Raw genomic sequence first — 27,777 nt, 5'->3', positions numbered from 1 at the left:
CTCTTACTGAAAAAGGACATGTATGTGACGTTGGGGGGAGGGACATACGTCTATCTGGCTGACATATACCTCAGAGGAGAAGTGAGGGCCAGCGGCTAGCTGTCACTCAAGAGGCTGCACCCCTAACTATTCATAAACTTTAACCTCCAATAAAATAAAAACTGACCTGGCAAAAAAAAAAAAAAAAAACTTTAATGTTGGAGATGAAGATATGACCTAAACATACAGACTAGAATATATTTTTTACTAGGCCTTAAACAGGTTTAATTATGCTGTAAAAACGGCCTTTTTAACATGGGAGTCAATGAGAAATTGCTCTATTATGCAACCTGCTCCTAGTGGACACTGAGAGAATTGCAGTGTTAGGCACTTCCATATTAGATCAACCAGGAAGTCGCTGTGGTAGGGGCTTGGTTGAAGCCAAAACATAACACACATACATAACAATTATAATACTAATAATTAAAGGCAAAGCCAGGAAAGTTTATTTATATAGCACCTTTCAAGAACAAGTTCATTCAAAAAGCTTTACGTGAAACATAAAGAACATTTTAGTGTCCATCTAGTGTCTCAAGATCGTAATCGCAACAACAAAAAATAATTCCAGCAGTCAGGTTGCCAGGTTTTTTGCCGAGTGTGTCAAGAGATCAGCCTGCGCTATGTCAAGTGAAGAATCATACAGGGTAACCACTAATTCCGACTAATCATTTAATTTTACAACAGTATTTAACGTTAGTGAGTCTTCAACTGGAAGTCTTTCTTTGAGTGGTGTGTAATGGATTAGCTAGCTCTCAACTCAAAATGATTCCTTATTACTGTAGCCTAGCAACAGACAACCCTTGCAACCTGCAATGCTGACCGCTATTGGCTGGTACAATGTAAACGTGACAGAAAGTCATCGTCAAACCCGTCAAAAAAAATTACATATTAATAAGTAGTACGTTTTAAAGGAAAAACAATACTTTCATTCTGTACTCCTCAAAACGCCCCCTGGGGGTATTTTTATTTATGTTTTTATTTTAAATATAGCTGTTTATAAAGATTCTACATATTCAACCTAAGTAAATCCACCTTTTTTTCAGACGTGATTCACTCGGATTCAATCATGGACTTAAAAAAAAAAAAAGATTCACAAAAATTCACTGGATCAGATCATAGACTGTTTAATGAATAATTCATTATACAGTCTATGTATCAGATCAGCTACTTCACTAAGCTCCGCCCCCGATCCCGGAACAGGAAGTACCTGCGCGTTGCTCCTGCTGCTGACGTTGATTGCTGTACAAAGTGACGATGGCGTCCACAGATCTGTCCCTTCTGGACATAACAGATAAAGAAACCCGGGAGAAACTGTCACTATGGGATCGCCGCACCGATGCCATGGCTCCTCTCACGGAGAAACAAATGGACGCTCTCCTGGAGATCCGAGCGGCGGCTGAAACGCTTTCTATCCCGTCAGAGGTGAGGTGTTACTCTGGAGCCAGCTAGCTTAGCTAACAGGGTTGCTAACTTACTTTCTTAACGTCAGTGAGGTCAGCTAACACCACTGTATGAATTTAAGTCTACTCTCTGCCATGTAAACAAGACAATAAAGGTGTTATATCACAGAATTATCGCTTGTAGGCTTGTTTGGTATGTTTAGAAACAGAGAGTCCTGCTTTGTTTTGCAGTTTTTTAATTTAATTTACATTTTAAAACAATTTAATTTCAACTTGGTTTCCATTACATATCAGAAAAAAACGATAACACATCAGGTATTTTTAAGTAGATCTAATAATTCGCAGAAATATGAAAACATATACACAAAAACAAAGGAGTAGAAAAGCAAAACAATTAATAAATAACAAATCATGCCAGGGATCATTAAAGAATTGAAAATAAATTCATTGAAAACATGAAATAGGGAGCACAATCTTACAGTTTTGATGGCTTTTTTTTTTAGTTTTTTGATTAAGTAATTGTCTTAATATATAACCCCATTTCTTTTTTGAACACATTAAAATTAGGTTTTACTTTGGCAAATTTACATTTATGAATGTAAAGTTCTGCAAAAAATATTATGTGATTGATAATTAAGTATTATTTCTCATATTTAGCATCGTATCTGACAAAACCAAATATTACATTTTCCATTTTTCTTTGTTTTGCAGTTGCCCATTGAGGACTTGTGCAGCCTTTCGTCGCGGTCCTTGCAGTCCCCCTTCACGGCGACTGTCCCTGCGTCCACGGAGGATGTCCTGCTCAAGGGTTTCCAGATGCTCGATATGGAAAACGACAGGATAGAAACGGCACAACAGGTGACTGTCTTTGCCAGCAGTAAACCATGTGTTAGCCGGTCAATTCATACATACTAAGATGTGTGGTTTTAATACAGTGCCAATTTATGTTGCAGTTTTTTGCCTGGTTTGCCAAGTTACAAGCAAACATGGACCAGGATGAGAGCGCAAAATACAGGTGCATCCATGTTTTAAGTGCTTTACCCAACAATGTACTGAATGTATTGGCCATATGCTTGTTTAGAGGGGGTCCAGGCTTAGAGTTAAGCTTCTTAAAGTGGTTAAAGGGATAGTTCAGATTTTTTTGAAGCTGTGTTGTTATGAGGTACTTCTCCATATTCATTGTGTTACTACAGTAGATGTTGGTTGGAACGCCCTCAGTTTGGAAATGCAGGCAGGAGGACAGGCATTGAAGCTAAGCAATGTACTGCTGTGAATGGGGGCAGCAGGTCAACATATTTTAGTCACCAAAAAATGTCCCACCAATATCAGTATAAGTGTAACTTATATGTACAACATTTTCACCACTTAACCTGGCAGACAGCCCTGTTTAAATCTGCTGCTGCTTAAGCCACTCGCTGGACTGTCATGTCGCTTGTGTTCCACCAGCACGCACCATTTGTGCTTCTTGAAATGGCCACTGTCAGTTAGATACAGTAGAGTAATTTCATATACCATTGCCGATATATACCCAATATTATTGCCAGCCTTAGCTAACTATAGCCAGTCTGACTAATCAATAATAGAAATGTAGAGCAAACTAACGTTAAAAATGCTAACATTACTTGTATTGTTATAGTCTTTTTTTAATAGTAGAACGTTACATCATATAAAACTCCATGTCGCAGAACATTAACCAGCCATAAGTAGTATAGTAGTTATTACTGGTAATCACCATAAATAAGCTTCTTTAAATGAGTGAATGGTTGCTATCATTGTGGCATAAGCACAGTCTATGGGCATAAGTTGCTACGGTGGCTACGCTCACAATAGCTATGTTAGGCTAGCTGTAATATTAACATTGTGTACATAGGAAAATATATATGATTACTTTACTGTATGTCGTACCAGTGTAACACAAGCAGGTTGCAACTCTGGAGATAAGAGCATGCTGCTGTACTGACCGACATACCACTCCAGGTGTAGGCTTATTCCACTATACCACCGTGGCGTACCATCAGCCACTTTTCGATCTCCATGCTGACCGCTATATACTGTAGGTAATACACTGACTATGGATAAGTACCTCATGCAACCCCATTTAAAAAAACAAAAAACAAACCTTGAACAGCACAACAGTAGTGTGTACAGATGATAGAAATATATAATGACAATGTGCTTGCTCGTCACACATCCCACACCCGTCATAAAACTAGCCCGGTTTCATACCTATGACAGCTGGTGGAGCACAGCCTGTTTAAAGTGCGATCACAAGTGCAACATGCTTGAATGTTCCAACCCATTAATGAAATGTATCGACTTTTCTGCTAAAACATTGTCAAACTGCTCTGGAAACCCCTTCCCCTCAGGAAAACCAGAGATGATCTAAACTGCTACCAGGAACAGTGTGATGCTATCCTGAAAGACGTCAGCACTGCTTTGGAGCATTTAAACTCCCTACAGAAACAGTATCTGTTTGTGTCCAATAAGACCGGCACCCTGCATGAGGCCTGTGAACAGCTCCTAAAAGAGCAGGTAAGCTGCACATTTTTTCCTATAGTCCAGGGCAAGCTGAATATTTAGTATTTGCAAACATGAAAATCAAAACTAAGGAACTACAGAATTCACTCTCTGTATGGTCTAAAAACTCTGCATCTGTTTTGAGTTGTGTAAAAACAACTGTGGTAACAGCCAGTCACCTGAGATGACTGGAAATACCGTACAGTATCTAGTTCAGAACAGCTTGGAAAAAAAGGTTTGCTGGAAAGCATTCTGCAGGTCAAGAAAATCAGTCTGCTGCTCAATTTTTCTGTGGAATTTAATATCTTAGCACAGCAGTTTTCCTTCTTTTAGATAGCTGCTTATGGTCACAAATGTATGCAGATTGGACCATTCAAGGTGCTTGAGCTGAACTGAAATGAAACTGCCATGTCATATAAACTGTGTTTGTTGTTTTATCTCTTTGCAGTCGGAGCTTGTTGACCTGGCAGAGAGCATACAGCAGAAACTGTCATATTTTAATGAGTTAGAAAACATAAACACGGTAGGCTGGGTTATTTTGTTGTCTGCATCATGAAACATTATGTGCATGTAAATCGCTAATTAGATATTAACTTAATCAATATTAAAGATCAGCAGTTATATACAAGATTAAAGAACATTATTCTGAAGAACCTGGATGTCAAAGCACATTTCCTACGTCATTATTTCGCAAAACGTGTCATAAAATGTACTCATCAAATTACCTTTCATCTCCTGAATCTTTCAAACATCAAAGTGAAATCTGAAAACATGTTTCTATAGCTTTGACTTTGGCTTGGTTTCAAAGTAAAAATGCCACATATCTGGCAGTGTCACTGCCAAATGAAAAAAACAAAGTTTTGATATCAAAGCTGGGAGATTATAATTGTTTGTTTTTTGAATTACTTAAAAAGCTTTTTCTTTGCCTTTACAGAAACTGAACTCACCAACCTTGTCTGTAAATAGTGAAGGCTTTATACCAATGCTGTCGAAATTGGATGACTGCATTGAATATGTTTCTTCACATGTAAGTAGCTTGCACTCTCAGCAGAATGTCAGTTCTGTTTGTGCAAATCTCATTTTATTACCAACTTTAGAATAATGAAACAAGGATGTAACAATATGCTGTGGACTTGGTTTAACTGTATAAGCTATGCATTTCAATGTGTGGTATGTGATCCCAATTAAAGTGATCTAACTTGCTTATCTCTGATAATTGCAGCCCAATTTCAAGGACTATCCGGTTTATTTGGCCAAGTTTAAACAATGTCTCTCTAAAGCTATGCACTTCATGAAGATCCACATTGTAAACACTCTGCAGCATCTCACAAGCCAGTTAACGAAAAGGGTAAGGAAAAGTCACATTTCCTCCTCCTACAGAGGCATTCATACTGTCTAGTCCAATATCAATACTTGTTTATTTTTTTTGTCCCTCCCAGGATCCAATGGGCTTGACCAATGCGGACAATGCCTTTACTCTTTACTATGTTAAGTATAGAGCAGCTGCACCTAAAGTTAGAGTGAGTATACTATTTTTATTACCCACTGAAATTATGCATGGATCATTTTTATCCTCTGCGCTGGCATTAGTTGTGGCATGAGGCATTATGTTTGGCGGTTGTCTGTCTATCTTGGATGCAATATCTCTGGAATCCCTGGAGGGAATTTTGGTGCAAATGTCCACTTGGACTCAAGTGTGAACTGACTAGATTTTGGAGGTCAAAGGTCAAGGTCACTGTGACCTCATGTTAGTCCCATTCTTGTAAACGCGATGTCTCAAGAAAGCCTTGAGAGAATGTCTTCTGGGCCTCAAGGATGAACTGATTACATTTTGGTGGTCAAAGGTCAAGCTAATAAAACAAATTTTTGACCATAACTCAACAATTCCTAGGCTTATTATGACACGTTTTCACACAAATGTCTAAGAGGATACAAATGATGAAGTGATGACATTTTATATCCAAAAGGTCAAAAGTCAACATCACTGTGCCATCAAACCTTTCTGCAAAAACACTTTATTTAGCACCATAACTATTTCATATTCACATTTGGTCAGATACTGAAATAGCGACACTATTCTTGGGTGGCCACCTTGATACTGTGATGACTGTATAGAGCTCCCGTGCTGCCAAGTTGAAGATGTATGTAAAGCATCCACGTTTTCCCCCAAAATACACTTAATACCTATTTTATTCAATTCCATTCAAAGTCTTCACTAAATGTTTTATGTAAGTCTGGACAGTTTGGCTGCAAGTTGACTGTTTTGCGGCGTCAAACAACTGCATGCAGTAATTCTAGTCTTTTTATTGGCACTTCTTCTTCTTTCAGTCACTGATCGAACAGATAGAACAGCGAGCAGAGAAGATTCCAGAGTGAGTGTCTACATTTCTACAGAATAAAGTAGCATCATTCCTGTTATATTTTTCCCACAGTTCTTGTGCCTAATTAACTAATTCCTTTTTATTGATGTGAGCAGATACCATCAGCTCCTAGATGAAATCCATCAAGTCTACCTTGACCAGAGAGAGCTGCTCCTCAGTCCCAGCATTGCATCCACCATTACTGACCTGACCAATCAAAACAGCAAAGACCACTGCGCTCTGGTAAGGCATGAATTGTTCAAACAAAGAACTGCCCTTTAGGTGACATTTGAGCTTGCAAAGAATGCACAGTATGCTCCCTCTAGGATATTTTCTAGATGTTTGTTGCAGACACAAAGCTGTGCACATGATAAATGAGATTCTGCACAGCAGGCAATCCAAAACAAACTCTTGTTTTGTTCACAAGAGAGTTACTGTGCAGATTGTTGTTTGTATACTCTTTCATACCTCAGCAATAAAGCTGTGACTATATTCCTCTAGTGTTTAAAAATGTAACTGACCTAAAGGTTTGCACAGTAATTCATGGTATAAAATTTTTATTCTAATTTGATACTTCAGAGATATTTTTTTGGCACCTGGGCAGAGTATGTATTTTGATGCTGTAGTGGCATTTAAAAACACTTAATTGGCTTAATAGGGATGCTATAATTAAAGGTCAGAATTTAATACAACAAACGTCATAACAGCCGCACCACCTGTCCGAGGTTTTCCTTTTAATGAAACTTGAAAGGTTATGTATCTTGTTTATGATTGCTGTAATGGGCGCCTGCATCACTTATGTGGAAGGATGTTTGCTTGTTTAAAGTGAAGTCAAAAGCAAAGTATTGGTAGACACCGACGCAGGTTTTCATTATGTGTATTTGTACAGGTTCGCAGTGGCTGTGCCTTTATGGTCCACGTCTGCCAGGATGAACACCAACTGTACAATGAGTTCTTCTCTAAACCTACGCCTAAACTAGAGTGAGTACCAACCGCCTCCTTAGTAACATGATCAATGAGCATACAGAGAGCCTTTGTCTTGTAGCACACATGCAGGCAGGATGTGTTTGTTCAAGGCGTTATGCTTCAAAATGCGATAGCTTTGCTTGATATGTTGAGTGCTTAAAATGCTAATTTCAACAGCATGGACAGTTTGTATTACCATTTGAGAGAATACTTGTGTTTAAGAGTTTGCAAAATTATTTTTAGTCATTACTTTATTCCTTAACTTGATGGAAAAGTCATAGGTTGAAAAGAACGGAAAGTATAATTTTAGACTTCTCTCAGTTGTACAAAGCAATTAAATGCTGTTTAATCCCTGACAGTGAGCTGCTAGAGAAGTTATGTTTGTCCCTGTATGATGTCCTCCGACCTTTAATCATCCACATCATCCACCTGGAAACCCTCTCTGAGCTCTGCAGTATCCTCAAGAATGAGATGCTGGAAGACCATGTTCATAACAATGGTAGGTAAAAGCTTTTGTTCTCCTCAAAGCTTCTCCCTTGTCACATGGGGGTGTTAAAAGATGAGTCACTAAGATACAGCTGTGCTGGAGTGAGGAGACAGATCTATTATAAAAGTTTGGAAAAACCTCAACTTTTGGCACATATTGTATTTTTTGTTTGAAATAAAAATAGCTAGACTTATTTGCCTGGAAATGCATATAAAAACCAAAGTGTACAAACGCCTAATCTCTTTTTTTATTAGGGTTATGTACCAGACTACTGCTTGTTTAGGACTAGTTGCCCTGCAGATAGTGAAGACAAAAGGACGTTCCTACTCCCAAGAAATAGTCTGATGCATAATCCCCAGGAGACAGAGATTTGTTGTTTAAACCAATGGTTCTCAACCTTTTTTGAGTAAATGCCCCCCTTGACCTTACCTTGATCCACTGCCCCACTCCTACACGTTATGAGACTTGACGTAGACTGGATCTTTGGATGCTTTATCAGGATTCTTTTTTATTTAATGTTCCTGTAACCACAAGGGTTTCAGCATTGACATTGTACTGTTGGCTTTTTTTCTTGCTAATCCGCCATGTTTGATTGTGATGTGTTTATAAAAGTTGAGAACCTCACAGTGAATTGTGTGAACTGTTAACCCGCGAACTTGGGTTATGTTAATCGCCGTCTCTATAGAGATCATGACGATAACTGATGTAATGAGTCCAGGCCTGTGCAGGACGGTACTGCGCTGTATGACCACTGTTATTCTAAGCATAGATAGACAGTAAAATGTAGTTGAGACATTACAGGGTTAGAAATCCCTAATGAAAAAAGGCTATTTTTGTACTAAATAGATTTAAAAACTATGAAAGTTTAAAATAAAAAAAAAACTTGTTCCCAGCACCACCCTATGTTGTACGAATGCCCCCCAGGGGGCATTACAGCCCCCGTTGAGAAACCCTATTTTACACTTTATGTTTTTGTACAGATGCATCATGTTTAGTGGTGCTTCCAGGCTTATTTTGTTACCCTTGACAGGGCCAGGCTAGCCGTTTCTTTCTGTTTCCGGCTGCTAGCGGTAATGTTTACCATGCAGCCTTGAGAGATGTATGGATTTTCTCACCTAACTCTGTCTCACGGCAAGAATATTTAATGTGCAAAATGACAAACTTTTTCTTGAAGGTGATCAAAAATTACACCAAGGTTTTGTGAAGTCGGCAGACCACTCTAGTGAGTTGGTATGTATACAAAGTCTAGTGAAAGTTTACATTTTTGAAAAAAACAAACCCAAAAGGAAGTCTTTTTCTTTCAAACATAAATACTTTGATGGAAAAGAACCTTGCTTTTAGTTTTTTATTTAATTCTCAATCACCTGTTCTGATTTCCCATCACATACATCACATTAGTAGACCCCATGGGACTTGTATCTGATCCACCTATTAACAGTTAAGTTTTGAGCTAGAAAGCAAGTGTTGTGATTTTGACATAGGTTCAACCATAAACTGGCTGCTAACCTTTTTTCATGAAGCTACTCAGTTGGGGGCCTTTGACGCAATGGTGAAGCAGATGTTGGAGGATGTCCAGGAGAGGCTGGTCTACAGGACTCACATTTACATCCAGACCGATATTACAGGCTACAACCCAGCTCCAGGGGATCTGGCCTACCCTGAGAAACTGGAGATGATGGAGGTAAGTCCTTAAAGGGAGGTCGTTCTTCGTGTCTTCTTACTCAACCGGCTTTACACAACATGGATGTAATTACAACTGCAGCATGTGTCGATTCTTTTTTTGGGGTTAATTGTCTTGTCTATGAAATGTCAAAAATGAGGAAAAATGTCTGTCCAACATTCCCAATGCCTCGGGTAATGGTTTTCAAAATGCTTGTGTTGTCCGCCATGTTTTAAGTTGAAATGTACATATATTTATGCCTTGTAAGGTCTGCACCTGAAGTTAAATATGCCTTTGAGTTTGAAAGCTTCTAAGTGCGTTGCATGTACACTATTTTCTCAGTGCCCAATCTCCCTGGTAGTGCAGGGCATATTCTAGATAGATAGATAGATAGATAGATAGATAACTTTATTTATCCCCGAGGGGAAATTAGGTCATCGTAGCAGCGGTACAGAGCAATCAGAAGTACTAAAATAAGATAAAATATAAAATGATATTTCTGCCTTATGTTAAGCTTTTTAAAACATGTAGACTTCCTATTGAAGCAAAGGAGAAAAAAAACTAACTTTCTGCAGTTTTCTTTAAAAGCATGATGCATTATTCAAATGTAAGGCCTTGGAAGGTCTTTGTGAATGTCTGATTTAATACCTTTTGAGTCTTAACCGACGATTAACAACCCCTAAATGTGTTGCGTCCACACAATTTTGTTAATATGAAATCCCCGGAATGCCCTAGATATTTCTTTAGATGTTTATCTGGCTCTCTGTCTTTCTTGAGACTTGTTTAGAAAGTAAATCTTTTTTTTCCTGTTGATTTAGCTTTTGAAACCTGTTCTTTAAGCAAAAGGAAAAAGAAGAATCTGACACTTTCTCGCTCTTGCCTACAGAAAATTGCTCAGAGCTTGAAGGAAGAGCAGATAAAGCAGATGTCCCAAGAGTCCATGTTTTCTGATGTTCAGCTTGAAGATCCTGATAGCAGAAGAAACAGCAATGCTGGTCTGTTTTTCCAGATGATGGCACCTTTTCTTTACAACTTTCGGTGTTGTAGATGCCTGATGGCTATTCCTCCTTTTATTCAATGAATACAGGGAGTGTCGAAGCATCACGCCTACAGCCATCTATTTCCCCTGCTGATCTGCACGGCATGTGGTACCCTACGGTCAGACGGACGCTGGTTTGTCTGTCCAAGCTCTACAGATGTATAGATGTGAGTTTAAGTTTTTACTGGTTGCTAATTTATAGTGTCCTATCCTAAAATATGAACGGATTTGGGATGTATAGTTTTTCTACATTTGCATTTCTTATTCTTTTTTCCTTCTGTGACTTGGTCTTTTTCCAGAGAGCTGTCTTCCAGGGTTTATCTCAAGAAGCCTTATCTGCCTGCATCCAGTCTTTACTTAAAGCTTCAGATATCATCCTTAAAAACAAGGTTGGCACCCATGCTTAGCAGTAGAGTATGGTTTTTGTATTTACCAAACTTTCCAGATTTTTATTGTTCTAAAAATAGCTGTAAGTGTGCCTTTCTTATGACATAATAAATAAGATAAGTTCCCGCTTAGATAAAATGCGCTCTGTTAGTCAAAGGCCTTCCGGCTACGGGATCCTTAACTAAAGCAGCTGGGATGTCGTTTAAAGTTTATTTTAATGGGTGCTTTATTATACTCTACAGAGTGTTCAGCAGACCATCCTTTATTTATGGACTTCTCTCACCTTCAAATTTGCCGTCTATCTGTGCTAACTGGCCCATTTCAACCTAGTACTTCAAATTAAAGCAGCAGCATCAATCTCAGAGGATGTGTTCCCACCCCATGTTGATTATGTTTTTTTTATCCCAATGTTTTAGTCGCTAGCTAAGCAATAAGTGATTTCAGCTGCCTTTTTTGCCACAGTAATATGTCCCTTTCCAGCTATGGTTAATCAGCAGTTATCAATTAGACATATTCCCTTATCGTCTCTAAGCCTGTGCTTTTTTTAATGTTCTCTGTAGTTTCGATAGTCAGCAGATGTCCTTTTGTGTTGGCAGCCTGCAGTGTGGATTTAACAGTGTGCTATCACTTCCTGTAGACGCAAATAGATGGACAACTTTTCCTGATCAAGCACCTGCTGATAGTGCGTGAACAGATTGCCCCATTTCACACCGATTTTGCCATCAAGGAAATCTCACTGGACCTGAAGAAAACGCGAGGTAAGATAATTAAAGGTGGAGGGAACATTGGTGTTCAGCTCCATAAAGCCAGTCATTACATTCTCATGCTCATTAAGCAACTTGTGCATATCACATGCACCGGTGGCAACAATTAATGTGGAAATTACAGTGTAATCCAACACCATAATGTACATTAACCGATGGCTCACAGGGCAGATTCGCTCCTCCTATCACCCTCATCTCAGTCAAGGTCATATTAAACTTGTAGCACTAGAGGGCACTCTAATTCTACACCAGCCCAGATTTAATCTGTCTGCTTTGTGTGAAGATGCTGCCTTCAAAATCCTGAACCCTAAGGCTGTTCCCAATTTCTTCCGACTTAACAGTCACAACGCCATACTTGAATTCCTATTGGAGGTAGTGTTTTTTTTTTTTTAAATCCATTTATTTATTTATTTCTTTGCCTATTTTATTAAACCTACCATACACTTTATGTGCTTTGATACCGCCCTGCCTTTGGGAAGCACCACTTGATATTGCTAAACCCTTCGTCTCTGTGGCCCCCAGGGAACGCCAGAGATAAAGGAGCACTACATTGACTCGAAGAAGGATGTGGACCGAAACCTGAAGTTCAGCTGTGAGCAGTTCATCCAGCAGCATACTCAGATCTTTGTGGGGAACCTTGAGGAGTTTCTCACCAAGGTAAGTGTTAGAAGGAAGACTTTGCCTCCGGCACTGACGGCTCATCCTGACCTTCATTTTTTTTTTCAGCTCTCACCTTTAAAACCCTTTAAAAAGTAATTTGCTTATCCACTGAAGGTCTCGGTACGTTACTCACAACCGAAGATTAAATTGTGTTGCGTGTGTTTGCGCGTGCATTTTTATATTTCATAGTGCTCTCAAATAATTAAATATGTCTTTTTGTTTACTGTTTAATTTGATTTAAGTAACTTGTTTAGTCGGTCTAATTCAACCCTCTGTTAAATTGGCCAAATTGGCTTTACAACTTCTTGTGCTTGTTTGCATGGCTTAACGTTACATCAGCGCAACTGAAGTCTTTTCAAACTTTAATGCTTTGTTTTGACCGCACTCAGGTTGCAGCTCTTAAAACTATGGCTATCCAAGGTGGTCCCACATACAGTCTGTCTCAGCAACCTTGGGCACAGCCAGGTAAGATTTGTCTCAGGAAACACCACTGACATCATGCTGTAATTGATACAAACTTGTATAGCACATGCTGGAGGGCATGTCAGTGTTTTATTTATTTTTTTAAGCTTTTCCTCAATACTTCTTTTCCCCCTTTTTTCACAGCAAAGATCAACGATATAGTGATGGCTACCTACCGGGTGATGAAGAGCAAGCTGCCAAGCACTTTACAGAGCATGTCCTTGTACTTAGCCAATAGAGACACTGAGTTCATCCTTTTCAAGCCTGTCCGGGTGGGTGGCAAAAACGCTAGGTTTTTGTATATATCATGCATGAGTCGGTCCTTGTTAAAGTGCAAATAAATCATTTGTACAGTATTTACAAAGCAGGAATAGAAGGCACTTGAACTTAAAGGTCAAATCAGTAATTTCCTGAAATGATGAAAATGAGAGGTTATTCAAATGTATCACAGGTGAGTGCATTTGCGATTCTCTACCCTCTTAGACATTGAACTAGCTGTGTGTACAGATATAGCCATGTATACGTACCTCACAGCATCAGAAACAATTACATTTATTCAATAGCCATGCTTAGTCACTGTAGTTTAAGGCCTGCCAATCAATTTTGGAGATATATCCATAAATCCTGTGTTTGAATTTAGTCTTGGCTTGACCCTTTTTGTTTAAGTTTGGCTGTGAGAATTTGCCTTTAGCTTGAAACCATCAGTGAGATTGAACTTAAATAGAGAAATCTTTGTGCTGCCTGTGTACTGTTCATCAAGGTGCCAAGTGAAGCTGAATGAGAGGGAAACAAAATTCTGCGGTTGACATGGAAACAAGATAGTGAGGGGACATAGGCCAGATGGAAATGTAGTATTAATTTCCCTCCAGCACTCAGTAATAGGATGGCTTTTTTCCCACAGAATAACATCCAGCAGGTATTCCAAAGACTACACGCTTTGCTTCAGGACGAATACAGCGGAGAAGACCTTCAAATCATTGCATGTCCATCGATGGAGCAGGTACAGTACTGCGGGATTAGCGCAGCACCAAGGGGCACCTGACATAGTTTTAATAATACCTCTGCAACATCAAAAACTGCTGAGAGCAACTTAAGTGGAGAAAGTAAAGATAACATACGGCAGCTCCAGTCACAGTGAGCACTCATCATTTTTTTTTACGGCTCTCTTTCAGATTAACCTACTGCTGTCTGTGAATAAGTAATGTCCAAATTTGGTGTGGCGGTGCTGGTGAAACACCCTCTGAATAGCAATGGGATAATTCCAACCACGACCAGGAGCTGTGAGGCTGCGGATGCTGAGAGGCTCTACCTGAGCCGCGAGCTTGACCGGCACAAGGCCAAAGATTCTCTCACAGAGGCTGAAGTAGCTACAAGTATGTTGAGGTTCAGGTATTTATCTTTATCTGGAAGTCCATAACAAACTGGGAAGTGGAGGCTATTATTTTGGGTACTGTTTTGTTTTTTTTGTTCGTTTGTTTTTTACTTAAATTGAAAGTTGTGTTGTGGTTAGGGTTGTTTTCACGAAGGAGAAATTCATTTCGACAAGGGTGGGTATGTCATCACAGTTGCATCTCTGTCAACACCAAATTGTTTTGAATAAATAGAATTTGCACACTTCGTGAGGACGGGGCGGGCGGATTGTATAAAGAGGGTTCAGACAAGGACACTTTGGGTGTGCAAAAAGAGGCACTAAAGGGTTGTTCAGCAGCCACGTAGCTAATGGCCAGTAAGGGGGCTTGCATTCAAATGCCTAGATTCCCTCAATGGGTTTGGAAGGATAACGAGAAAAAAATGCTGCAAAAATATTTTATTCTTCTATTTTAAAATGTAACAGCCTTTGAAATATTCAGTAGAACTCTATGATAGTTTGGTGTGCTACAGGACGCTCAGGTTCAATAGTTTTCCCGCTCTAATCATAGCAAAATCCACTAGACTTTGTCTTAAAGATTCTTCCACGTTCTTCTCATGAATGTTGTTGTTATTCTGTTGCAAATATGTAAAAAAAAAATGTTTTATACTTTTTTCCTTTTTATACATAGGTTGATTACAACTAATATGCTTTTACTGTGGCAAAATAATGGTTGTCGACCTTGGCAGTTTTGCACTGTATACTTTATGATTTATGGGTATGTTTCCTTGTGGTCTTTGCAAAGTAACAAAGCTAACAGGACACTGGCAATGTGACATTTGCTTTTGGTTTGTCCTATGTTAAATTGTGTGTACAGTTATACTATTTATGGACATTCTGATTAAAAAGAAAAAGGTTAATGATGTTCTTTGGTTTTATTGCTAGAAAGCACTTTGTCATTGAATTCAAATTCTCTGAACACTAAAAGTACGTGTCGCTTCACACAAATGAGGAACTGCCATTCAAGGACATCATCGGCTTTAGGGGGTCTTCTTGGCAGACTGTTGCTGTTTTGTTGGCAGCCGCCGTCTTTCCATCTGTGAGATGAGGCTTTGCAGGGGCTTGACCTTCCTTCGACTGACAGTCTTTTGATAGGTGAGGGACTGGATGTTCTGAAGCAGGACATTGATCTCTGCACTCTTCTGCTGCAGATACCTCTGAAGCATGTCAGGGCCCGGCAGCGTTGGACCTTTGCCTTGATTCGGCTGCGACAGCAAGGAAATATAAAGTAAAGCAGAATCAATGATTTGTCCTGAAAGTGGGTTTACTTTTCTCATCCCTTGTATCCGTTGCTTCAAATGAATATTCATACCACAAGCAACAATAACTTACTTTCAATTTTGACCCTACATTAAGCCGTACACTGCGCTTGCCAGAGGTGAAAGTGATGCAGATGTGCTCTTGAGATCTGATGCGGATATTGAGGTTTGGGCTCAGCGTCAGGCCGAGAGGTTGGTAGGGTGGAACATGAACGTGATGCTTATTGTTAAGCCAGCACCATTGTTTCTTCAAATCTCCGGTGTCACTGCAGTAGGTGCCTCCCCATGGAGTCAGATTCACCCTGATAAAGGGAACCAGCTTGCTGTTTTACTCTCTGACACAGACAAGTTGTTATTTCTGTCTGCAATTTTATCGACTGATTTAGTTTATGGGTTATGAACAGAACACAGGAATTCAAAGGATTAAATGTTCAAGTGAAAACACTTATTTCCAACATGGTCCCAAGATGTTACAAAACAAATACAAACTGACACAAACGTAAAATCCAAAAACACAAGAAAAAAAAAAAAATCTCCCACATCAAAAACAAGGACAGCTGAAATAACAATGCCATTGCAAATTTCATGTTTAAATCTGTTGCCCTTTTCCATAGAAAAGTCTAAACACGCCTTATAAGCCCCTCTCATAATTAGAGACAAACCGACAAACTGAGACAAATACATAACCTTCTTGGCCGGAGGTAGTAAAATACACTTGAAATGCTTCTACGGGAGTGCTGGTGATTTGGCCGATTTTATTTAATCTATATTTATGATAGAAAATATGAGTGATTAAATAACCAAACATACCAAATCCAGCCATTGTTGTGATAACAGGTACCCTGTCCTCTGCTGGTGAAAAGTGCCTGAATGTGAGGCCGCGGGTGTTTGTCCTCTAGGACCACACAACACCAGTCAGCTGATTGTGCAGCAGATAGAAGAACAGCAAGCCTTCCTGATGGATAGCTTTTTTAAATATGATTAAGGAGAGAAATCTAACATTAAGTATTTATGATATAATGTCAGTAAATCAGCAAGATTCACCGTAAAGGATACTGCACCTGTCCAGTTCCATCTGGAAAAATCACAATAAATCTTTGACCATTGTTGTAGTGTTTGACAAGTGGTGTCGACCTCTGTTGAACCGAACATATTGATTAATGTAGGCTTCTTTACGCTCAGCTGTGGTCATGAAAGGCTGTTCTACAGCAAATTCAAACATTATGACAATACCTTCTGTCCAACGTGCCCACTGAAGGAGAAAATGCTTTCAGAATCTATAATTTCTATCTCAGGGACTGAAACTTCCTTCACGGCAGATTGATTGCGTCGGATGGCAGATATTTGTTGGATGTACGCTGTAATGCAGTTAAAGGTGTTACAACATGGATGAATAATTATATAAATAAATAATGAATAAATTGAATCTGCATGGAGTGAGAGTGAGAGTGAGACCTGCTTTAGGGGTCTGGTGATCTGAGCAGCTTTCAAATTCCAAACCTTTCAACCTTTGGTGTATCATAGAAAATGTAGCATCAGAGATTCAATTGCACGGAAATTAAATTTCAAAACCATTTAATGGTAGAAGTCAATAATGGAAAGAGCGATCCTGACCTTTGATCTTTCTGCATCACTGGGTCTCTATCTGTCACGGTTTCATCAGTGATAACCGCTGCCGCCTTCAGCAAAATCTCTGATAACCTCCATGCCTCCTCACAGCAGAAAAGCTGGAACAAAGAGATAGAGAGGAAAAAAAACTAGTCAAAATGTAGAAATGATATAGATTTTTTCATATTTATAAGTATTACTCTTCTACTATGGAATTAAACAATAGCTTAATTATATAATCAAACCATCACTGAACATTCAAATATTATATGATTTATTGCCTTGAAATATTCCACTTTGAAAAGAAGGTCATTTCAGGTGGCTCTTGGAAAGAAATGATAGAAGTAATTATTTACATATTAAGTCCACAAATTCAGAGTGTGTCCAAACTTATTTATTAATTATATTTTCACGTTTCTGAATGAGTCACATTATTATAAGAATCTAAATTATCTAAATAAAGTCAAATAATCAGGTTGCTCAAATCTGATTTTCAGACACCACACTTTAAAGGAGCTGTACTCGAAATACTGAAAAAAATAAAGTGGGTTGAGAATCCTCGCCAATATGTGAAATAACAACATGCACATGCAGCCGGACAACACACACAAACGCACACAGACGGAGAGAGACTTTATTCTCTGCTCACGATGCCATCACGCCGCTGTATCTTTACATAGAAAATGTGTTTGTTGCTCTATTAATGTTATGAATGTTGAGTATGGTCCCTTTAAAAAACAAAGTAATAATAAGCATACTCTTGTATTTTAGGCAGGTTCGATGCACAGATCCCACAGCATGACTTAGATTTATGACTTAAAGGAACATTTGATCCATTCAGGCTTGATTGCTTATCCTAGAACCACTGATTGGACATCTCAGTTTGTAAACTCCAGCATATCTGATACAATAGACACACCAGTGTTTTGAGCTAAATGCTGACATTGACAATACCAACATGGGCATATTTGGCAGGTTAAATGATAACAAAGGTGCACCATCTTAGTTCAGTATGTTAAATGCCAACATTTCCTAATAAGTACAAATCACAACATACTTCTGAGTCTGCTGGGAATGTCATTCGTAATGCAGGTAATTGGTAAATAACCTAACTATTGAACAAATTAAGGGTTTAACCTGCTGGTCATATATTTCACAGCAATCCACTTGAGTTATCGAGATATTTCCCTTTGAACCACAAATGTCAGCCTTGTGATGGCACTAAAGATCAAAGTCAGTAAACGTCATCCCCTGGGGACCACAAATATCTAATGTTGAGGCATTTCAGTATGGACCAAAATGGTTGACGAAACCAACATTGGTATCCCTTGATCCATGCTCTCAGCATGGCTAAAAATACTACTCCTTAAAATTACTACCCTGGAATTTCAGAGAGGGAAATTCACCTAAATTCAGATGGCCCTTGTTAAATGCTATAAAGTTAGTAGTATTTTAATTTCTACATTACAACATTATTCAGTAGTGGTTAAATATCACAGTTAGGTTGCCAAAAAGATTAAAATAATCATGGCTTATATTTGCTTTCACGATCATCTCGAGTCCAAGCTGCACACATTGACGCTGAATGTAGCAAAATGAGCAAAGTCACTTTTGTTTTTTTATTCCCATCAGTTTTTTGAGCATTTCACCACATCAACAGATGCGTTAGATGCACACTCACTCTCTCACCTCTTTTGGGTCAACACTGTTGGCTATCTGATCACTGGTCACCAGGGGTTTCTTCAGCTGCTGGCAGTGCTCGCAGCAAATGTTCAACACAGTCTGCAGCGACTCCTCTGATGAGGCTGATCCACTTGAGGACTGGATCTGAAAACATTGTTGGAGTAGACGTATTTCTCTTTTCCTTTTTTTCTTCTTTCTTTTTTTTTTCCGTACTATCATATCACATTTTCTTTCTCAAAAAGACACTGTCACAAAAACATAGTATCAAAATATTCCTGTTAATGAGGTACTGAAAAAGTATGTTAGAGTCTGGCATGTTTTGAAACAAGCTGCAGCAGTGACAGGCAAGTTTTGATATGAGACAAACGCAGACTAATTGCATGTTCCATAAATGAATTTATATTCCTACGAGGAGAGGAAAAAGAGCAGTTTAAAAGTGGCATTTTTCTCTATACCTTGTCCAGATTAGTTAAAGACTCCTCAGTTTTTCTTTGGCAGGCTGCTGGAGTTTGGGGAGTTTCCTCGCTGAGCGATTCCAACACTTCATTATCTGGGGATATCTCCAACTCAGACTTCATGTTTTTAGGAACGCTCTGAGGAGGAAAAAAAACAAAGACGCTTCATAATTTATTAACTTCTTTGAGGTCTTTAACTTGCACTTCATGAATAAATCAAATCCGTGTCTCTGGATACCATGTCATATCATCTCTCACAAGATAAAACTTAGACTGTGACAAGGATATACAAGGCCACGAAAACTTCAGTATTTCTTTGGCAATATTAAAATTATCTCTAAAACACACAAAAGACCTCATATATGCTAATTGCATCTATCCGCCATTTGTGTAAGGTCTCTCTAAAAGGCGTGTTTCAAATGTTAGTTTAATGATAAAGATACTCAGTCAAGTTCAGAGAAACCTCTCCTTGAGCGTCCCTAGGCTTCAACTTTGTCAAGGACATCGTCTCTTAAGTTGAGACAGAGAATGAGATCTTACAAGTGAGATCACCTGCGCGTGTGTTTGTCCTTGTAAACCATCTTCTTCGTTTTTTCTGCCCCTTAACACGTTGATCTTCTCAGATGCCAACCCCACATTCTTCTGAGGAGCTTTTGATATTTCTGGGGTCAGGTATGTATTTTCTGTAAATTAAATAAATAATAATAATACATTATCTCAGATATTCTCATCCATTTACCAACCAAGGGCAGAGATTCTTAATTAGCACGGGATGTGAATAATGAATGAATAAATTAAATGTTATTGTCATTATACAGGATGTATAATGAAACTTTGTTTGACTCATCTCGGTGTAAGAAAGAAAGAAGAATAAGACAAAGAAAGTTAGACAATTTAAAAGGCACACATTGAAATCAACAAAACAAGAAAGGTGTCAAACAGTGCAACTTAAAATAATAGATATAATTATAATAATAAGTAGTAGAAAGAAACTACCTTGACTGCACTCTTGTTTAAGTCTCCAGTCCGTCTGTGTACCAATGTTGATTCTGGTGACAACTCTCCCGTCAAATGCATGAATCGTCAGATATTCAGTTGAGCTTTAACGGGAACCAATTCTTTATTATCACCTTAATAAACAAACTTGTCACGCGGGTGGATGCTATAGCTCAAGCACCTCTACAATATAATACAACAATATAAGAGTTACTTTATGGGAAGCATAATGTTAATTTTTTGAGATTGAATTACATAATGCTAATTCAACGTCATGTTTGAAGAAAGCCCTAAATGGATACAGCTTGTTTCTTTTCATCATGCTTTAAAAGATGACTATATCACACGTTAGCAAGAGTTCAGTCGCTGTTGGTTGTAATTAGTATCTATTCTCCATAATGCTGTGTGACAGAAGTCCATTTGTGGCATTTCATCCCAAACCTCTCTTTGTTTTCAAGTCCAGGATTTCTTGTCCAATCCTCGGTTGATTTGTCTGGTGAGTCAGTTGAGTCTTCATCTCCTTGATAGCCTTGACTCATTGTGAAACAGAGGTGAGTAAAGAAACCACATGAAACAAGAATATTTTGAACCAGATGCAGAATGTTTTGCTCCTCCTGTGCCATAGCAACCATAGAACAATAGGCTACTGTTTCTATGGCAGAATGATTAACAGAGATGGGAGAAAGAGAGATAACACTGCACTAAGGTTCTTCAAAATACGCCTCTTTTATTTGATCTCTTTTTCTATTGTTCTCAACACTGCCATTACATTCGGTTGTTCAAAATAAGATAAGATTAGCCTTTCATTGTCTCCCAGAGGGGCATTTCAGGTGTAGGAGCAGCAAGAGGACAGAAAGATAGTGAAAAGTAAAGCAAAAATGATTAGAAGTATATCAAATACATATTAGAATAAAAACGGTATCAAAAACTTTATGAATGCAATTCATCTCAATTATAAGGCTTGCAATACTGTCTCGAGTGACAGTGGTGTGATTAGTCTGTGGTCATAAAATTACATTGCTAATGTTATATAGCCTATACCGCATGTTTTTTTTTATATTGTCAATGTTTTGTTTTACTTCTTCCATATACTAGCTAGCAATGTATCTAATTTGTTGTATTTACATTGCAAACCATGCAGTAAGGTTTTATTTTACGCAACTATGCTCTTGCCAATTAAGCAAATTTAAATCTGACTCTAAGAGAAAGCAGGACTAAAGGAGTAAAAGGATGTTATTAATATATCTAGTGTGTTTTCACAGCTTTCAGCATATGCAACTGCCGTAAAAATCTCAAGTGTTAATCAGCCACATGCACACATCTAACTGCTGTGTGAGCTCAATAATGTAGAGGTCCTGGAATAACACTAATTAACACCCTTCCACCGGACCATATATAGTAACTAGATAATTGAAATCAGTCATGAAAGTAGTCTGCACTATTAGACTAGTTATAGTAGATCAAATAACGTTACAGTCAGCTACAACTAAACTGAAAATCTACGTTTAGAAACGTCAGTCTGATCTTCGTTTTATTTTTTAATGTAAATGCACTGTAGGTGCCTTTTGACATGCATGGTGATTGAAAAGCCTATGTGTTTGTTATCCCTGTGTGTCTTAATGCCTCTACGTCTTATTGAATGTCTACTAAATAACATAAAAGCCAACTTCTGTTTCATAAAAAAAGATCTCAATGGATTATATTATCACTTTTATCAAAAGTAATAACAACAACAACTCGCAATATGTAAATAATAGCACCTCGTAAAACTGTATATTGGTAAGCTTTACCACAAAACATTGTTAAATAATGCATGCAATTTACTTTACTACATTTGTGTTTGTTTACTTCCTGAATAAATTTGAAATACTACACAGAATCAAAAAAACTATCTTATACCATTTTGCTCATGCCCAAAAGGAAGCGTTTATTTTTATGCAAATCGAGGATCACATTAGGTTTGGTATTGGGATGCATGTCTGACTGAATGGTTATTTATGTTACAATACGGTAACATAACATGCATGCAGGCATATTAATTGTTATTTATACTACTGTTTAGTGTTTGTCTGTTGCTGGATTTCATATAAATGCCAAGGTATCACTAGTTAGATGACGGATGGGCTGTTTCAACTGGGAACATGTGTATAAGTGGGTTTTGGGAGATGAGAGGTGGGATTAGATTAATGATGAAGAGAGGGATGAGGGTGATGCATGTTAAAATCTGTGTGTTTATGTTTTGGTGTCTGTTGCTCCTGGCCCATTGTGCCTATCGAGACATGTATGTACAACTTGTGTGTTTCCATTTGGAAAACAAAGCACAAGAACTGGCTGCAATAACTAGTCAGATGTGGAAGGTCATAATTTAATTCTGTGGTGTAGCTATTCTCTGTCATTAAAAACAAAAATCCATCACAAAGGATCTTAAGGAAGGTATACCATGATATCTGGGGGAATTCATTTGTTCTTGGTGATCTTTTCAGTACTGTATTTAAGGTAGAAACACATACAACCCAGGGTTCTTCTCTGAGAATTTATGTTACCTAAACCAATTGACCCAATCTTCCATTAATCTTTATCTGTGGAGCTCAAGCTTTGCAGTCTGAATAGCTGTATAACCATGAATGACTATAAGCACCATACTCAAGTGGTTTTAAATAATATAAGGCTATGAACTGTAACACAGCCATGAATGATAGCAGCTTTTGCCAATTCTGTATTTCTCTCTTAATTTACATCGGCCTCCATCTTTTCAAGTGACTTCTCCTTTTCCATTTGTCTGCTAAGCCGCTGCATCTGGGCAATGAAACGGTAATGTGGCCTAATGTTGCTCAGGCTTGCAGAGCGGTGAGACAAGCAGGTCTGCATCTGGCCAAGCAGTGAGTAAATTTCAGAGCTCTTCATTTGGATATATCTCTCCAGAATGTCTTGCCCCAGCTTGCCATGGCTCTGTGGATAAATGAGCTGCATTAAAAGAATAATAACAAGTTGTCCCTTTTGAATATACATTTTGTGCATATATTGAAAATCATTAACTGCGGTTATCTGCAGCATACAGCTTGGCTCCTATATTTTTCATTTGTAAGACAAAGAGAAACATACAGTAAATCACTGCATGGGCATTTTAAGTGCCAATCAGTAGCTACCTACCTTAAGCTTTGACCCCACATTGAAGTGCACGCTGTTCTGCTGATGTGCAAAGGTGATGTACATGCGTTCTTGTGAGTGTATGCGCACACTGATGTGTGGACCCAGGGCAAAGGTAAGAGGCTTGAAGGGAAGGTCACATACATGGGGGTCAAGATAAAACCAATTCCAGCGCCTCTTCAAAGCTCCTGTTTCACTGAAGCAGAGACCTCCAACAGGGGTCAGATTCAACCTGCAGACACACCACAGAGATTAGCAATAGACACATCCTGACCTGTAACACCAGGGCAGCAGATTAATCAAAAAAGTATCTCTGGTCAAAAAGTCGTTAAAGAAACCTTAGAGGTCTTAACCATTTGATACCAAGATACAAAAGATGCAGTTCAGTTATGGTATTGAGAGCAAAAAACATTTAAATTTGATTTCTAACTGACTGATTGAATTAAATGAATAGTTGACATTTTGGGAAATACATTTAGCTGCAGTTGTTACTTTAGTTTAATTGGCAGAGAGTTAGATGAGAAGATTGATACCACTCATACTTGTCCACCTCTGAAGATTACTAATTAACCTGGTTCTACCGGACACTGGGCAACTGCTCCCAGTCAAGAAATGGTTTGACACAGGAAAATTCCATTACACAAATAAGATTTATTACTATTGAAGTGCTGGTAGGCAAATTTCACTATACATTCAGATAATCTTAGCTAGCTGTTTCCCCTTCATATTTACTTGAGCTTCATGTTTCATTTAAAGTTAAAATCTCGAAGATCTCAGTTTTGTTCTCCATGGCGGCATAAGCAGTAATTGTTGTTTTTGGATGTTGCTTTTACTTGTTTTGGAAGTTTCATCATCCGTAGTCAAGGCTTTTTATTTTGTTTTGGGTGGCGGTGGATCAGGAGGTAGAGTGGCTCCTCCAGTCCGAATGTCAAAGTGTCATTGGTTAAAGAACTCCAAATTTCTCTTACAGGCTGTGCCATCGGTGTACAGGTATGAATGAGAATTAGATTTTGCTCCTGATGAGCAGAATGGGTGGCATATACTGTAAAGCGCTTTGATAAGTTAGAAGACTAATTTTGTTTGTTCGGCCATAGTAACCCTTTCCTTGCAACGCTAGTAGAGACCTGAAAAACAGTATGCGTCTGTCAGCTTGGCCTATCCTCTCTGGCTGGCCAACCATTGTCGGGTAATAGAAAACGCATCACCGCTTCTGACTTCTCCCAGTAATCTACCACCAACACCTGGTTTGTAATACTGTAAATGAAAGGGCTTTGATCAGTGGGCCAAAGACTCAAATCACCATTGTGTTACCTTATTCAGCAATAGATAATGACCTAACAACTTAATTAAATGTCCAGATTATTACCGTAAGACCTTATTTAAGTAAATACTTTAAGTGATTATAAAAGCATTCATTATGGAGCAACAATTACCACATCATTCCATTGGGATGGTAGCATGTAGCGTGGCCTTCGTTTGTGAAAATGCCTTTTAAGCTGGGGGCTTTGTCCTTGTCCTCCAAGATTATGTAAGTGAAGTCAGCAGCTTCTGCAGAGGATATTATAATGGCTGCTTTCCCAGAAGGATAACTTTGTCTATTAAGGATCATTAACACTGTACAAACCTTTTATCAAAGGGAACAAATGTGTACCCTCTCATTAAGTACTTTAACCTAGTCCTTGATCTTCCACTTTGTGCACTTCTTAAAAGGATACAAAACATTACCCGTTCCATCCGGACACTGGGTGAGAAAACATTTCCCACTTTTGTAGAGTTTTTTAATTACGTCCTTGAGATGTGATACAAAAAAATAAGATATTTATTACATTTCTGGTAAATACATTGATGATAAAACACGTTGGTTTAGGAGAGGCCGCGGTAACAGCAATGCCATTTTGAAATTGTATGTTCAAACAAACCTTTGTCTCACCATCTGTCCCTTCTTGTATTGCAAACAAGTCAGTAAACTTCATCTCAGGGACTTCTGGCTCTTTATGGATAAGGCCTGAGCAGATAAAAGAGATCGTCCAATTGTTGATGTTTTCTCAACAAGATGGAGTAAAGACTGCACACTTCATATCTTCATCATTTGTACTAATTTGTCGAGACTAGGGCCCCAGGTTGCATACTTACTTATGTCTATATTCAAGGTTTCTTTTTGTTTTGCCTGGAGCTGCAAAAGTCTGAACCTACATTAGAAATTGAAATTATTTTCTGCAGAAGTGGGACAATAGAACCCCAAAACCTGAATGGCATGATAATTAAGTTTAGATGCCACTTTATATTTCATGCTACAGTAAACACAAAGAGGAATAAAGCTCTTTTTTGGCATGAAGTATAATACAGTCAATCTAGAGACACATATGCATTGCAATACAGAACAGTTACATTTATGTGCTTGACAGTCTTTCAGATCATCCTGCCAACATGTAAAATAAATGCAGAAGGGAACAGCATGCATGTTACTCACCTCTTCTTTGCTCTCTCTCTAGCAGCTGACCTCTCCTCCTCACTCATGATGGAGGCATGTGGGCTCACATCAATCTTCATATCTGACTCTTTCTGTGCCATTTTTTCTCTCTCTTCCATTATAAGCTCTCTCATTTGTTTAGCTCGCTCGCAACAAAAGAGCTGAACAAAATTATTATTTTTTATTTTTTTACTTGCGCTACTCCTCCCCTATGACCCCTCTGCCACCACAAATGGAGATGATTTTGTCAAGGTTAGCTGAACAGCGATTATTTCTAATGAATTTATTTACACTCACCCTTTCAAAGTCTGTTTCATTTTCCAACAGTCCACTGTGTTTGAAGGGCTGACAGAGCTGCTGGCAATAGTCACACTGAGGGAGAAGTACATCCTGTTTAGATTCAACCTCTGGAACCTACAGTGCAGCAAAAAAACAAACCAAAAAAAAAACAGACTCACAATCACCTCGCCGCCTCTAACTCACTGCTATTACTGGAGGAAAATGAAAAAGGCCATCAGTGTCATTTCCAGGCCCTATGGACAATATAGAGAAACAGAAGGAAGTCGACGGTACCTTTTCAACACGAGGAGTTTGTTTTGGCTCTGGCTTGTATGCTATGAGACGAGGCAGACCAACACAAGGTATATCATCTGTCTCTGGCATCTTTTCGACCTCTGGCTCCTTAAATGAATACAAGAAAAAAGATTTTTGGACGTAAGCTTGATATAACCTTATAAAATTAACCTTGCAATTTTTTCTCAGAGGGCTTTACAATCTGTATTTTGCTCATACTGTAGTGCCTTTGTAAGGACATTTTTATTTTCTACCTAACAGGGGATGTGCTGACTGCCATCTTTAGGTAATACACTAGCTATGGAAAAGTTGGAGGGCAAACAACTCCACATGCAGGACTCACATGCATGCACAGCAGGTCCAGCCACCAAAACAAAGAACAGAGAAGCTTGTATTTTACACACGCAGGGAGAGTGACTTCATTCTCTGCTCATGACACCATTACTCCACTACATCATACCACATATTTGTTTGCTGCTATATGATTGCTCTGAATGTTGTACTGTATATAGCACCTTTAATGTTGAAGCAGGTAAAGGTGCGTAACCAATTTAGCTAGCTTACTGTATATAGCGCCAGCCTAGTTGGCAGGAGAGATGTTGGCATTGTAATCTTTCTGCAAACCATGGAAATATTTTAAATGTATATTAAAAGTTTTTTGCAGCCTTTTACATCTGTATGCGGCGTATTGGGTTTTCATCTTACGCCAATGTAAAACCACCCACCTTAATCTCTAAAAATATATCATTTATGTCTTAATTATCTTCTTTATTAATTATTTGAATTTGCAAAGTAACTAGTAACTAAAAATAAATGTGCTGGAGTAAATTGACAATTTTTGCATCTGAAATGTGTTGAGTTGTACATCTGAATAACTAAAGTAAAGTAAGTACCTCAAAAGGTAAGTTCAGTACTTGAGCAAATGTACTTACTTTCTACCACCACATTTTGCATAAACAAAACTGATGTCATTTGACTCTGCATAAAACATGTTTTGCCATGAGTAGATTACCCCTGAAGAATCAGCAACAGTGACCACGTCTGCCTGCACCAACTGTGGATCTTCAATTTCCTTTTGAACTGCACAAGAGAAATAATCAGGAATTTGACAGATGTCTAAGTAATGAGAGGCAAGGGGGACAAGAACAGGTGACCCCTTCTCAACCAAACTGATGACATGGCTTACCTTGACAGCTGAAAGAGAGGCTCTGCTCCACCCACTCCCAATCTGTCTGGGTCTGCACGCTCACCAAAGTAATGAATCTTCCATCTAGCCCGAGTACCTCCATGAACTCTGGTGAGAGCGGACTGCACAGGAACACAGAGACGAGAGACAAAGAATTACAGCAATGCTTCCCCAGCACGACTCCATTCATCTTAGAGCTACAGTAATTGATTTTTGTCCTCTTGGGGGGCAGAGGAGCCCCCCCAACAAGC

At 38.6% G+C, this 27,777-nt stretch overlaps 1 protein-coding gene across 1 annotated transcript; it reads left to right on the top strand.

The window, feature by feature from the left end:
* Window positions 1-1,268: 1,268 nt before the first annotated feature.
* On the top strand, window positions 1,269-14,949 carry cog3 (component of oligomeric golgi complex 3). Its single transcript, XM_083921165.1, has 23 exons — window positions 1,269-1,461; window positions 2,151-2,297; window positions 2,393-2,454; window positions 3,806-3,971; window positions 4,405-4,479; window positions 4,891-4,983; window positions 5,179-5,304; window positions 5,396-5,476; window positions 6,285-6,328; window positions 6,433-6,559; window positions 7,206-7,297; window positions 7,642-7,781; window positions 9,290-9,450; window positions 10,316-10,424; window positions 10,517-10,635; window positions 10,768-10,857; window positions 11,493-11,613; window positions 11,903-11,991; window positions 12,142-12,276; window positions 12,669-12,744; window positions 12,886-13,013; window positions 13,643-13,741; window positions 13,914-14,949. Exons 1-23 carry the CDS (start codon window positions 1,294-1,296, stop codon window positions 13,941-13,943), a joined length of 2,478 nt encoding a protein of 825 aa, XP_083777291.1. The 5' UTR covers window positions 1,269-1,293; the 3' UTR covers window positions 13,944-14,949.
* Window positions 14,950-27,777: the final 12,828 nt, after the last annotated feature.

This window comes from Echiichthys vipera (assembly GCF_963691815.1).
Source record: "Echiichthys vipera genome assembly, chromosome: 10".
NCBI lineage: Eukaryota > Metazoa > Chordata > Actinopteri > Perciformes > Trachinidae > Echiichthys > Echiichthys vipera.
This window is presented reverse-complemented; position numbering and strand designations above follow the sequence as displayed.

What these genes read in the sequence shown, in the direction of transcription:
- cog3 (XM_083921165.1), top strand. Translation starts at nt 1,294, where the DNA reads ATGGCGTCCACAGATCTGTCCCTTCTGGACATAACAGATAAAGAAACC. An exon ending in CAGAAGAAACAGCAATGCTG is followed by an intron (nt 10,425 to 10,516) that starts GTCTGTTTTTCC and finishes CAATGAATACAG; the next exon opens with GGAGTGTCGAAGCATCACGC. An exon ending in GGACCTGAAGAAAACGCGAG is followed by an intron (nt 11,614 to 11,902) that starts GTAAGATAATTA and finishes CTTTGTGTGAAG; the next exon opens with ATGCTGCCTTCAAAATCCTG.